This window comes from Monopterus albus, unplaced genomic scaffold (genome assembly GCF_001952655.1).
Source record: "Monopterus albus unplaced genomic scaffold, M_albus_1.0 scaffold189.1, whole genome shotgun sequence".
NCBI classification, from domain to species: domain Eukaryota; kingdom Metazoa; phylum Chordata; class Actinopteri; order Synbranchiformes; family Synbranchidae; genus Monopterus; species Monopterus albus.
Genome location: NW_018128069.1, coordinates 844,919 through 857,394, shown reverse-complemented (window position 1 = coordinate 857,394; position 12,476 = coordinate 844,919). Strand labels below are relative to the sequence as shown.

Sequence of the window (12,476 nt, the reverse complement as noted above, 5' to 3'; positions counted from 1 at the left end):
TCAGCAGCAATGTAGGACATAAAATCTTCAATAAACACTGGCCTGGTCAACTGTAATGCTCCATGATTGTTGGGCAGGATTGATACAAATAAGAATAATTCAGTGTAATTAAGATTGGGTTGTAATTGTATAATATTGGAAATGAAAACCTAATACATGAAAAGAAACCTTTTATTCCTGCCACGATTCCTGCAATGAGACATGTGAGGATGTTTGGATCTTCTTCTGGTTCCTGACCTTTCCTCCCAGCCTACTGACCTCCAGCTATGATTTACATCTCCAGTAGTAATTACAGCAGCATGCAGACATCAACCTGGCAGCTGGATATACGTGCTGATGCTGCACATCACTGCTGTCCTGACTCTTTATTCATCCACATACTGGGTGTCAGATGTAGGATCCTTCAGCTGCTGAACTGGGACAATAATAGGTACATGGACACAGATAGAACTGAAAAGAGGTCACTGAGGTGGGTGTTATTATGAGCTACAAAAAGTTCCAAATGTCAGTATGAACACTGATAATAACCATGCTCTTGTAATGCTGTGTCTGTCCTCTACCTGTAATCACTTTTCAATTTGTTGGCATCTGACCAGTAACAAGCAAAAGTTTTCTGATTATTCCAGAGTTAGGATGTTCATGTTGCACTCAGAAATGCCAACATACAAATAAAATTATGTCGCTTTTGAGTGTGGTATTGGTGCATTCTGATGCCCTACAGTGCATTAAGCTAGACTTACAGCTGAAAAGGTTTGCGTTAGTGTGGCCAAAAACATGCCCCATACACAGAAATGCTGCCAGCACACTGACAAAGCAATAATGAGGCTCCACAGAGGGCAAAAAGATAAATGTATCTCCTGTGTTTATAAAATGATACAATGAAAAAAAGCCTAAATACAAATTAACATTGCAGTCAATAATAAAGTTAGAAAGATAAATAATGTTTTACTCACTAATTGTAAAATATAGCACAAATGCCTAAAATGTTTTGTGTGTTAAACAGATTTTTGTGTAACTTGTAACTTACTTTACTATTATTATTAATATTATCATCATCAGTCTACCCAGGTCTACCCAATTGCCCACTCGTCTTGGCTCTGTCACCATAATAGAAGCGATAATGATTTCACATCAGTAAATATCAGCAAGTAACAATCACTGCAAAGTGCACAGAGTCCTCTAATAATAATAATAATTATTATTATTATTATTGTGTAGCGTTCGCTCTCATTTTATGAGACTGCAAAGGTGGCGGTAGCAACACAAGAGGGCGGTAGTGGGCTCGAGCCACTATATCTAACTCGAAGAAATACACGTCATCAGTCCTCGGTCCAATCAGTGAAGTGGCCGCCGGAGTAATACCCGCCCCTCCGAGAAACCGCCATCATGAAATCAAAAACAAGAAACTGACAGGTGAAACGCAGTTTTCTGGTTCACAACAAGGTGGAGTTTTAATATTCTGTTATGTCAAGTAGTGAGACTCTGGCTGTTTTGTGACATTTATGCGGAGTTTGTTGCATCAGGTTATAAGTTATCCACATCGCAATTTCTAATTACTACACAGCTGTGAGTGGTGGTCAGTAACATTAAAGTAGCTAACATCAGTGTTAGCAAGCAGTGGCTAGCTGCATGGAGAGCTTATAGCCTACTAACAAACATTAACGCTCGGTTTGCCCTGTAGACTCACCAGCATATAGATAATAAACAACGCCTAACAAACCAACAAATGAGGTGGCGCAGACGTGAAAGTGAACTAGTTACCCCTTAGCGTCATAGCGGGCTAACTTAAGATAGCTAATGTCTTTGAATTGCATAGCGCAGAGCTGCAGCGCGCCAATCATCACGGATGTTTATTGTGGAGGTATTAAGACACAAAACTACATAACTCTGAACAGTATGGAGGACATAAACAGACGAATGTTTCCCGAGAAGTGTTAGAAAGGTTAGTGAGTCTTATTTCTTCCCCAGATAGAAGTTGGATTAAACGCAGGAGATGTGCGTATTTAACGTGAAATTACGGTAAAGTGCCCATCTGTCCGAGCTACCAGACACTATTGAAAATTGTATGCGTTTTATGGATAGAAACATCTGTCTGGTAAAAACAGATATTAACAAATGTCTGTCCTAACATTGAACGATTATTAAAAGCCAAACTACAGTTCGACATATTTCTAATATACCAAACCCCGTTTACTTAAATTTGTTTTGCTTGTTTGCTTAGTGTTATGCGGTGTGTGTGTACTTAAACAGTCCAACCATCTACACTAGTGAAGCCTTTTAAAGCGTTGGGACTTTTCTTCTGTTTTTGCCTGAAAGTAAATGCAGTTTTGTGGGTCTTTAAGCAAAACAAGTACAGTGACATCTGGTTTGTGATACTTGTAACTTAGCAGTCCTAAAAGACCTCACTGATTAAGATTCATGTGTGAGAATAAAACTCTAAGAAGCCCGTGTGGTATTAAATCTATCATGCTTTTGTTCTGGAGTACTTGAAAGTAGATATTGCAGTAAAAAAAAGTTATCCAATAAGCCTAGTTAAATATTAACTTACTATATTAATCATAATGTGATGTAATTATAAAAAATGTTCTTTAAATAATGCTATCAACTTTATTACGTTATTATTTATTTATACTGTTATTACCAAAACATTGTGCTTCACTGCAGTGAAATAATCTCCGGAGCTTCGGTATCACCCACCCTTCTCTATTAGTGACACAAAGTAGTGAGTGGGGATAAACCAACCTCAATCATTAAATGGAAAGAGAGTTTAAACTTTGCCCTCAATGGGGAAAAATACAAAAGAGAAGTTATGTACTTTGTTATACATGTGCATGTTTGAGTTCACATCTGTCCATATGTATCATATCTGTTAACACAGTTGCAGTAGCATTTGATTTGGATTGTGTGCATGCTTGTCTCTGTAAAACACAGTCATCACCAGACCAACACAGGATAGACTGATACTTGTGCAGACTGAGGCAGATATGAGTGACGTGGCGGAGGAAGCGATGGACAGCTCTGCGGTCTCAGAGGAGGAAGTGGAGGACCAGCGGGAGTTGTCACAGGAAGAGTCTAGTCCAAACAAAAGCCACCCCAAAATACCAGGTACGCCCTCTTTTTCCACATGTCCTTCCAGAGTAAAGACTACAGCAACCACTTTTAATGAACTGAAGTCAACAACATTGACATTGATAATGCAGTAAAATGCTTTCAAACCATGTTTGTACCTTTCATACAGGGCACTGTCACAGGCTACATCCTGGTTGTTACACTTTACAAAGGCATAGGTCCTAACCTGTGATTCATTATGGTTTACTGTTAGTTGTTGACTTCAGTTCATTAAAAGTGGTTGCTGTAGTCTTTACTCTGGAAGGACATGTGGAAAATTTTTTACCTGTTTTTCGCTTGTTGCCTGTATGAAACAGTAATGTTGATTTCTTCTCATTCTCACTGTGTCGCTGCAGCTGGAGGTGAAATCATTGAGGGCAAACGGGCGAAGAAGACAGTCGAGAGGCTCGATTTCCAGGCACCCAAGCAAAAGGAGAAGCTCAAGATTGGAGATGGCAAATAACTATGATATATATGAAATAACTATGATATATAACTATGAGCATGAGATTCCTGGATGTGATTATTTGTCATTTAAAGATGACCCATGCAGGCATGAAAACTGTTGGCTTTTTCATCTCCCATCATTTCAGGCAGTGGAGATAAATTGGGAGACATTCCACGCACCAGCTTCCAGATCACGAAGATGAAGCCAGCTGATCTGAAACCTCTGCACACCATCTTGTTCGACAGACCTGGAAAGGTACAAATACCTGCACGTTGTCCCTGTGCCTGCGTGGGTTCTCCCCGGTTACTCTGGCTTCCTCCCACAGTCTAAAGACATGCTTCGTAGGTTGATTGGTGACTCTAAATTGCCCATAGGAGGGAGTATGAGTGTATGTGGTTGTTTGCCTACATGTCAGCCCTATGACAGACTGGTGACCTGTCCAGGGTGGACCCCACCTCTTGCCCAGAGTCAGCTGGGATTGGCTCCAGCAACCCTTGTTAGGATAAGTGGTATAGATAATGGATGGATGGAATTAGGAAGAGATAACTTTTAGTACACTAACTGATCCTTTTGCTCTTTTAACAGATGGCCACAATGAAGAAGAACCTGCGTCTGTTTAACGGCTTTCCCTTTGACGCTGACAGTGAACAGTATACCAAAAAACGAGAAAAACTTCTCAAGTAAGCCTTTTCAGTTGTGTTGGAATCAAAGTTTTACATAAGTTTGAGTTCTGCAACTCATGTTCTTTACAGGAACATCTCTTCATATACAGTATGTAGTTGTGTGCACATATAGAGGAGCCACAACTACTTCAGTATTTTGTGACTGCTAAGATAAAACTATTCTAAATTATAAGCATGTGAAAAGATGTTTAGGGCTGTAAGCAGCTGTTCATTAGACATGTTGGGCCTTTGTTGTTTATCATGCTCCAAATCCTCAGATTTATTAATTTTTTTATTTAAGTTTAGTTATTTTCCCGATGAACCGAAGAAACAAAGAAGTAGTAGTAGTCTCCTTTCTCCATATTAGATTTAAACTTCCTTGTACATTATGGCTCGTTCTGTGTAAATATCAGTTGATGTTGTCACTGTTAAATTTTCCTTGTGTTTAATCCCCGTAGTTTTCAGCTTTTCAGCCAAACGGCAAAGAAGAAGGACTGGTTGAATGATGAACCTGCTCTCTTTTTTTAGAGTGAACAACGGGCACTGTTTCTTTTTTTTCCTGTTCTTTTTACTGCAGGAATTCACATTTTACCAACACTAAGCTAAAAGCTGTCTGTGGTGTTTTGGACCTGGAGAAGAAAGGAACCCACACAGATCTGGTTGACAGGATCCTGACTTTCCTTGTCGCACCAAAGAACAGCGGGAAGGTGACGCTCGATCTAATCATTTATTGTCACACAATTGTATTTTCAGTAGGCAGTGGTCTGTAGTTTGGTCCCTAATTTATAACTATTTGTTTGAGGCTCTGTGTCATGGTTTTTTGTTGGTGTAATTATTTACAGGCTTAAATACATTTAAACTTCAATGTTAAAGTTTTAAGTAAGGTGAATTTTGTGTTTAAGTTTCACACTTTGAAGTTTCTCTCATCACTTTCACTGTTTGTCCTTTGGTAGCGTGTGCCTATAAAGAAAAAGAGGAAGTCAAAGAAGAAACTGACCGGTGACGACTCAAATGCAAAGACCAAGAAGAAGAGCAAATCCAAACCCCAGAGCTCGTCATCTAGTCCCAAAAAATCCAAAACGGGAAGCAAGTCCAAAGCCATTGTCATGGACTCCAGCAGCGACGACGATGACGATGAGGAAGACGAGAAGGCGGGGGCTTCAGCTGAGGCCGAGGGATCAGATGCAGAAGAGAAACAGTCAGAGAAAGAGGAGGACCAGTCTGACAAATCAGACCAGTCTGAAAACAAAGAAGAGGAGGAGGAAGAGGAAGATGATGAGGTGAGGATGTCTATGCTGATCACAAAACTGGAAACCAACATTTCCAGTAAATCCACAAATAGGAGCTAACAGTTAGTAGATAAGTTGATTGACTGATCAAAGGAATATTAAAGGTTTGGTTGGTGAATCCTTTCAGAAGCATTTTTTTTGCTACATTTCTTGAATTGCACGGAACAGACTCCGTTTACATGGCAGCCAGACAGTAGTCAGCTCTGAGTGTATAGACATAACTGGGCTCCAAAGGCCACATGCAGTGTTTGTGGCACCAAGGTGAGATAAAGCCTGTGTTTTGAACAGAGTTAGCTGGCCACCCTCTTCACTTCTTTCTGCTGGAAAAGCCCGACTTCTAAGGCTTGTTACCGGCTACGAGCCAGGGATAAAGCTTAGCCATGAACCAGAGGTTCCCAACTACAGTTTGGGGCTGCAGATCTGGGCGGGTAACACTATATTCGAGCTTCCTCCTGCTGATTTTATCAGGATTGCCACCCCTAATGAGTAATATATTACATTTTTGAGTGAAGAGCCTAACAATGATTAAGTGAATAATGTAAGTTATTTTTAATGGAGGAACACTGAACATTTCCTATTTTCTTTGTTTAGTTTGCTTATGTGATAGCAAAGTGAATGTCTCAGTGTTTTGGATGGTTGTGTGGACAGAGCTTGGGCTCTGGCCAACTGTGGTAAACATTAATTATTGTTGGACATTTTCCAGATCAAACGATTATTCAAGAAAATGAGCAGCAGATTAAGTGATGATGAAAACGGTTGTTAGTTGCACCTCCGATATAAGAGGTACAGCACAAACTTTTGCAATTTCAAACTCTTATTTCATAAAAATAAAACTCAAACTAGATTCATAACAATAATACCAAACAAAGAGCGATGGATCGATTTGTAGTCTTGAAACAAGAGGGATCATTTTCTTTCAGTTGCCATTTCAGTTTTTAATCTACAAACATCTTGTCAGTCTTCCAGATCAAAGTTGGCCAGAGGGAAATCTGCATCCAAGAAATCAGCACCAGTAAAAAGACAGAGGACACCAGCAAAGAAGACAGGGCCTCCAAAGAAGAGAGTGAGGAAGGAAGACGTTTCAGACGAGTCCGAGTCTGAGGTCAACAGTGAGACTAATGAGAAGGTAAAGCTCGAATGTGATGTTACTTTAAATGTTAGATCTGTCCAACGCGTTTCATCCCATCTCATCTGTGTCCTCCAGTGAAGCCCAGAAGTAAACGATCTTCCATGTTTATTTGATGAATAGTGGCTAAAAGTCTTATGTTGGTAAAATTATTTGAATTTTGTCTAATTTACTGCTCAAGTATTTAATTTACTTGGCTTTTGTAGCAGTTTTGTTCCATGTCAATAATAATGCTATTATTATGTAAAATGTACAATTTGTGTTGTCATTTTTTTTAGCCGATTAACCACTTAATGACTAAGGCCTTTGATATTGGAATAAGAAGGTTTCTTGTAACGTGATGAGGTTGTCCTTACCCGTCCTGATATCTGACTGAGCAGCTGAGTTTTTCCACAGGAGATATTTTTACTTCCACATAATCATGCAGAGTTTGTTTCACCTCATTTGATTCTCTCTCAGATGTGATGCTGGTCACCTAATGTTTGTCTGTTTTTTTCTAGCCTAAAAAGAAGAGAGCAGCTCCCGCCAAACCGGCTGCCAAAACAAAAAAGGCTGACAGTAGCAGCAACAGCAAAAACACAAACGCAGGTGAGGGCACCTTAATCAGGGTGGTGATGATTATAGAGCCGACATAATGTCTTCTAGCAGACAACTGTGTAGATTATTCATAATAAAGTTTTCATCCAAAGCTTTTAAATGTTGACTGTGTAACAGTATTGTGATGTAATGGTTCAACAAGTGGATGGAGGCATGTCAATTCAGTTTGTAGCTTTTTGTTTTATTAATGATGATTGTTGTGTTTTAAGAGTAACTGCATTAGATTGAATAACTGTACAATCTCCTTTTTCGATTCAAGTTTTGTTTTTTATATCTCACAGCAGTAGTCATTTTCCTATTTTATTCATATATAGATAGCCTGCAGTATGAGTCAGTACTGTAGAAGGCAAGAACACCGGGTTAAGTGGAAACTGCAGTAGCTGCTGTGTTGATGAGTCTGCCTGTGTGAGTCAGGAGGACAGTGGAGCATGCTCTCATTGTTCCCTCCTTCCCTGTTTCTCCCCCTGCAGCAGAGGACAGTTCAGATGACGACGAGCCACTCATCAATATGATTAAAAAGGCGCCGACTGATGAACAGCTGAAGGAGACAGTGCAGAGCCTGCTGAAGGAGGCCAACCTGGAGGAGATGACCATGAAACAGATCTGCCAGAGGGTACGAAGCTTCACACACACAGGGCTCAGGCAGGAGGTCTTCTCTCTGACTGCTGTGTTAAACAGTGTAGATGTTAATGCCTCCACTCTAATGGAACAGGGTTTTTACCCTGTGCATCATGCTGTGAGTGAGCTGGGCGATAGTTTGCCATTTCGAAGTAGTGTCTGGCTGTTGTGTATATTTTTGAAGTGAATGAATATTTTCTTGTGTCATGGAAAACATCTCTTACTTCCTTTAGGTGTTTGACACCTTCCCAGACCACGACCTGGCCAGCAAGAAGGACTACATCAAACAGACCGTCAAATCTGTAAGTAGCACACAAACACAATGACACACACTTTTTGCTTTTGCAGTCCTCATGATTACAGATCTAAAACAACACTGCTCTCTCCATGGGTTACTCGCTATCCTGCTGCTTTTTGGTTTGTGGTTTTATGTCATTATATCCATTTTAGGTATTTACTGATGATGTTTGCTTATTGATTTGAACAAAAACATTCAGGAGGATTAAAATATTTATTCAAACAAATTTAGTATCTTATATTTATTTTAGTTTGATTTTGCATGAAAGTACAAATCCAAATCTCAGATGTCTGTTTATTCCCCACATCGTGTTTGATGCTTAGTAAGATCTTGTTCTAAAGTTAGTTTTGATAATTTGTGTTGTTAGATTTTATCAAGTGTTGAACTGATTAATCATCTAAAGATCGGCTCAGATTAGCAGTAGTAGGTGTAATAATCAAGTAATTTACCAGGCAAATAATAATAAAATTCAGGTTTTGCTTTCTTCAATGTGAGTATTAGTACATCCCTAATTTTCACTGCCTTCAATTTATTGATGAAATTTAAAAATTAAAATGATGGCTTATTTAAAAAAAAAAAAGAATAGATTAATAGACAAACTAATATTTGTCCCTGGCTGGACACTGTGTGGAAAGTTTCAGTACTGGGTATGAAATAGTCACAAAAAGTCAAACTGTCTGCAGTGATTTCACAGAGCAGTTAAAACACAAAGAATTATGGGATCAACATGAGGACGAAGTCTTAATCCAGAAAGTACCGCTATGGCAGGAGGTACTGTTTACAGTAGGGCTGCAACTAAGGACAGTTTTAATAAATAATTGATTATTTCTACGATTAATCAGATGTATAAAAACAATGCACTCATTTAAAAAGTTGTTTTGTGATGTTTCTATGTGGTACATTATTAAACAAAACATACATGATCAGTTCAAGAATAGAATGTTTATAAAGTGCACAATAGGTCTTTACAGTGTTAACAAAAGCATGTAAATCTTTATATTTTCATGAAACATACCATACTAATGTAATGTAATGTAAATGAGTATCCCTGAGCAATCCTCAGCACACTGACTCTTAGCTGCGGACTCTGCACAGTCCCCATGAACTTGCATGTGTCATCAGTGTTCCTGCACACACTTGTATAACTTAGTTAAGTTTGATATAGTCCAGATGCTTTGCTGTTTGCATGTTCTTCTTGTTTACATGAATGCAACCCAAATGCATTTAGCATTATTAGCAGCCTGCACAAGCTGCAAGATGTTTCTCTTTGTTTTCTCTTCATGCTTTAAATGTTTCCTCCCAGCTCATCACATGAAGAATAATGTGGAGCCACTGCAAAACTTCATGAGGGAAGAACTTCGGCAGAAATGCCTGAAAAGCTCCTTTTTCATGAGTTTCATTCATATCATAGCTTCACACCGAGCTGTTTTTTATATGATTGTTTTTTAACATGTGACTCATGTAGATTTTCAGATTAACTCAACAGTGTCAGCTTTTTACATGCGTCAGACTAACTGGACAACAGGACATTTCTTAAAGTCGAGGTGATTCTCAAAAACTAACCCTGACGTGTACATTTCCTGGGTCCTTGCTAATGAAAACAGATTCTCTACCCTGACACACAACTTGGATTATTAGATTTTATGCTGTTGAGGTTAATTAGTAAAATTCAAAGAAAAATGCATCTTTAAGTAAAGAAAACCTTTTGCAGGTCAGAATGAAGAGCAATGGTGGAAATGTTGGAAGAATAAATAGCATTTTCCTTTATTTAAAGCCCAGTTTAACAAATCTGATCTTTGCTTTTGACTCACAGGACATCCCTTTTTATTTTAGGATTTAAACTTTTATATAGTTCTAATTAGGTGAAACTGTTTTTGATTAGTACACATTAACTCATTTTGTCAATTCTGCTTACAGGGTTTGTTTTATTTTTATTTATTTTTTGTTTCTGTCATGGTTTTGTAATTTACAGTTTATAAAACTCAAATGAGTTGTGCTGAGTTACTTCATTACTGATTAAAACTACCTTTTTGAACAGAATTGTCTTCATGTGGTTTGAATTGGGGGTCTGTTTCACCAGATTTGCCTTATAAGATCTTTTTTCGCTTATTTTGACACATTTTGCCTATTTAAAACAACATTGAGTGTCTCTGACCTGTGTTAAAACTTATTTGCATCTTTTCAGTGACAGTCTTTTGTGAAACTCGATGATGCCACTGTGATCTGTGTGTAAGTAGTGCTTGCAAAGTGTTTTTCCTGAGTCAGAGAAAATCTTTTTTATATATTCCCTGAAAATATCAATAATCTGAACCTGTATATTTTCACTTTTTAAAAAAGTTCTGCTTTGAGTTTTTACCTAAACACCTAGTTCAGTTTTACTTGCTCCTTTTGTGGTCCTTCTCAGTTTTTAAAGCCTTCAGTTGAAACCTGACTTTATGATTTAGTTGATATAAATTTCTGGTATAGCTTTGAACCTGTCTACTTACTCCTGATCAGTCACCCCACAAGGCTGTTTCACAAAACCTAGATAGTGAACTAGCATTCATGCTGCAATAATTCTACTTTTGTGCAGTAGCCCCAGGTTTGAAAAAGTATATTGCCTCCCATTTGCATTTGGAGCTGGGCTTTCATTTTGCTTCATCCACCCATGAACTGTGGCAGTGTTGCCAACTTGGCGACTTTCTCGCTAAATCTGGCGACTTTTTTTGTCAAAAGCGACTAGTGACAAATCTAGCGACTTTTTCTGGTGTTACTGGAGACGTTTCTGGTGTTTTGGAGAATGACGTGAAAGCACGTGCAGCGGGTGCCTCCGTGCGCCCCTCCCCCATCCCAAAAACCTGTCTACTTACTCCTGATCAGTCACCCCACAAGGCTGTTTCACAAAACCTAGATAGTGAACTAGCATTCATGCAGCAATAATTCTACTTTTGTGCAGTAGCCCCAGGTTTGAAAAAGTATATTGCCTCCCATTTGCATTTGGAGCTGGGCTTTCATTTTGCTTCATCCACCCATGAACTGTGGCAGTGTTGCCAACTTGGCGACTTTCTCGCTAAATCTGGCGACTTTCCAAATCCTCTTAGCGACTTTTTTTGTCAAAAGCGACTAGCGACAAATCTAGCGACTTTTTGTTTTGGAGAATGACGTGAAAGCACGTGCAGCGGGTGCCTCCGTGAGCCCCTCCCCCGTCCCAAAAATCTCAGTAGCCTCCCAGTTCCAGTTCCAGCCAGAGCAGAGACGCACAATGCCCCGCGTCCAGAAGAAAGTAGTGGCGCAGACACAGTAAACTCCCAGAAGAGGAAACGCTAAAATGTGCATTTAGAGGTAAGTTGTTTTTTGTAAAAACAGTTGTTGCTTCAGAATACAGATCTGATCTCTGTAGTGCTGAGACCTTTTCGTCATTTTTGAGTTCAGGATTTTTTGGTCGGGGTCAGGGAGGCTGGTTGGTGACCGGATGTCGCTGGCTCTTTAGTAGCTAAGTAACTTTACAGCACAAACCTAACTCTTGTGTCCTACTTAAATGTACTACCCTCTTTTCAGATTCGTGCCAAAAATGTAAACGCACAAAAAACTTATTAAATCATCATACATCAATATTTTTTATTTTTTTCATAAATCACTTAAACAACTTCTGACTTGCTCAAAACGACCAAACATTCAGTCATTCTCAGGATTTTAACCCATATAAATGCTAGTTTATGGTGTGAATTATGAAATATTTATTATAAAAAGCACCAAAAATGAATTATTTTCCATATAATAAATAGGAGGGCGGGGTTTTGGTGGTGAGTAGAGTCTTAGATATGCAAAAGATTAGCACTAAAATTGATTTGATTGCTTTAGAATTGTGAAGATCTACGCTAGCCATTGGGGGGGCAGCGGTATGATGCAAAGGGGCATCATGGGAGTTCAGTAATTAGTTCAGAGAGCAGTTATAAAATTATTGTTAAAGTGTTCTGATGTGTTACATTGTTGTTGTGTGTTGATGCTGCCGACTTGTACTGGTGTGTTGTCTGACGATGTTTGCTAGTTGGTTGCTGTGCTGTGTTTTGAACCGTAAGTTTGAATTGTATGTGTGACCCTGACCCTGGGGAAAATGGCTGACTAAAATTCCCGAGAAGTCAGTGTTGCGTTGTGGTCATTGTGAAGGACACGCCCAAGCGCTATCCAGAGTATCCGGTGTATGTGTGGGACCTGGTGTAGCTAGTTTAACTGTTTCAGTATAGTTAGTTTCTCTCCTCCACGCCGGGGGTCATTACAGTATTTTTATGTAGTACCAGATACTAGTGATGGGAAGTCCGGCTCTTTTCACAGATTCGGCTCTTTTGGCTCG

General features: G+C 39.1%; 1 protein-coding gene and 1 long non-coding RNA gene across 2 annotated transcripts in view; both read left to right on the top strand.

Moving 5' to 3' along the window:
• Positions 1 to 1,338: 1,338 nt before the first annotated feature.
• Positions 1,339 to 9,944, top strand: dek (DEK proto-oncogene). Its single transcript, XM_020617457.1, has 12 exons — positions 1,339 to 1,413; positions 2,932 to 3,105; positions 3,465 to 3,563; positions 3,702 to 3,811; positions 4,142 to 4,236; positions 4,796 to 4,925; positions 5,172 to 5,498; positions 6,466 to 6,633; positions 7,134 to 7,221; positions 7,701 to 7,843; positions 8,082 to 8,150; positions 9,450 to 9,944. The coding sequence occupies exons 2-12, from the start codon at positions 2,985 to 2,987 to the stop codon at positions 9,459 to 9,461; spliced, it is 1,362 nt and encodes a 453-aa protein (XP_020473113.1). The 5' UTR covers positions 1,339 to 1,413; positions 2,932 to 2,984; the 3' UTR covers positions 9,462 to 9,944.
• Positions 9,945 to 11,383: 1,439 nt separating this feature from the next.
• Positions 11,384 to 12,476, top strand: part of LOC109970095 (uncharacterized) — a 2,493-nt gene continuing 1,400 nt past the window's right edge. Inside the window, exon 1 of the long non-coding RNA XR_002276360.1 lies at positions 11,384 to 11,467. This is a non-coding gene — a long non-coding RNA (uncharacterized LOC109970095). The remainder of the gene's footprint in view (positions 11,468 to 12,476) is intronic.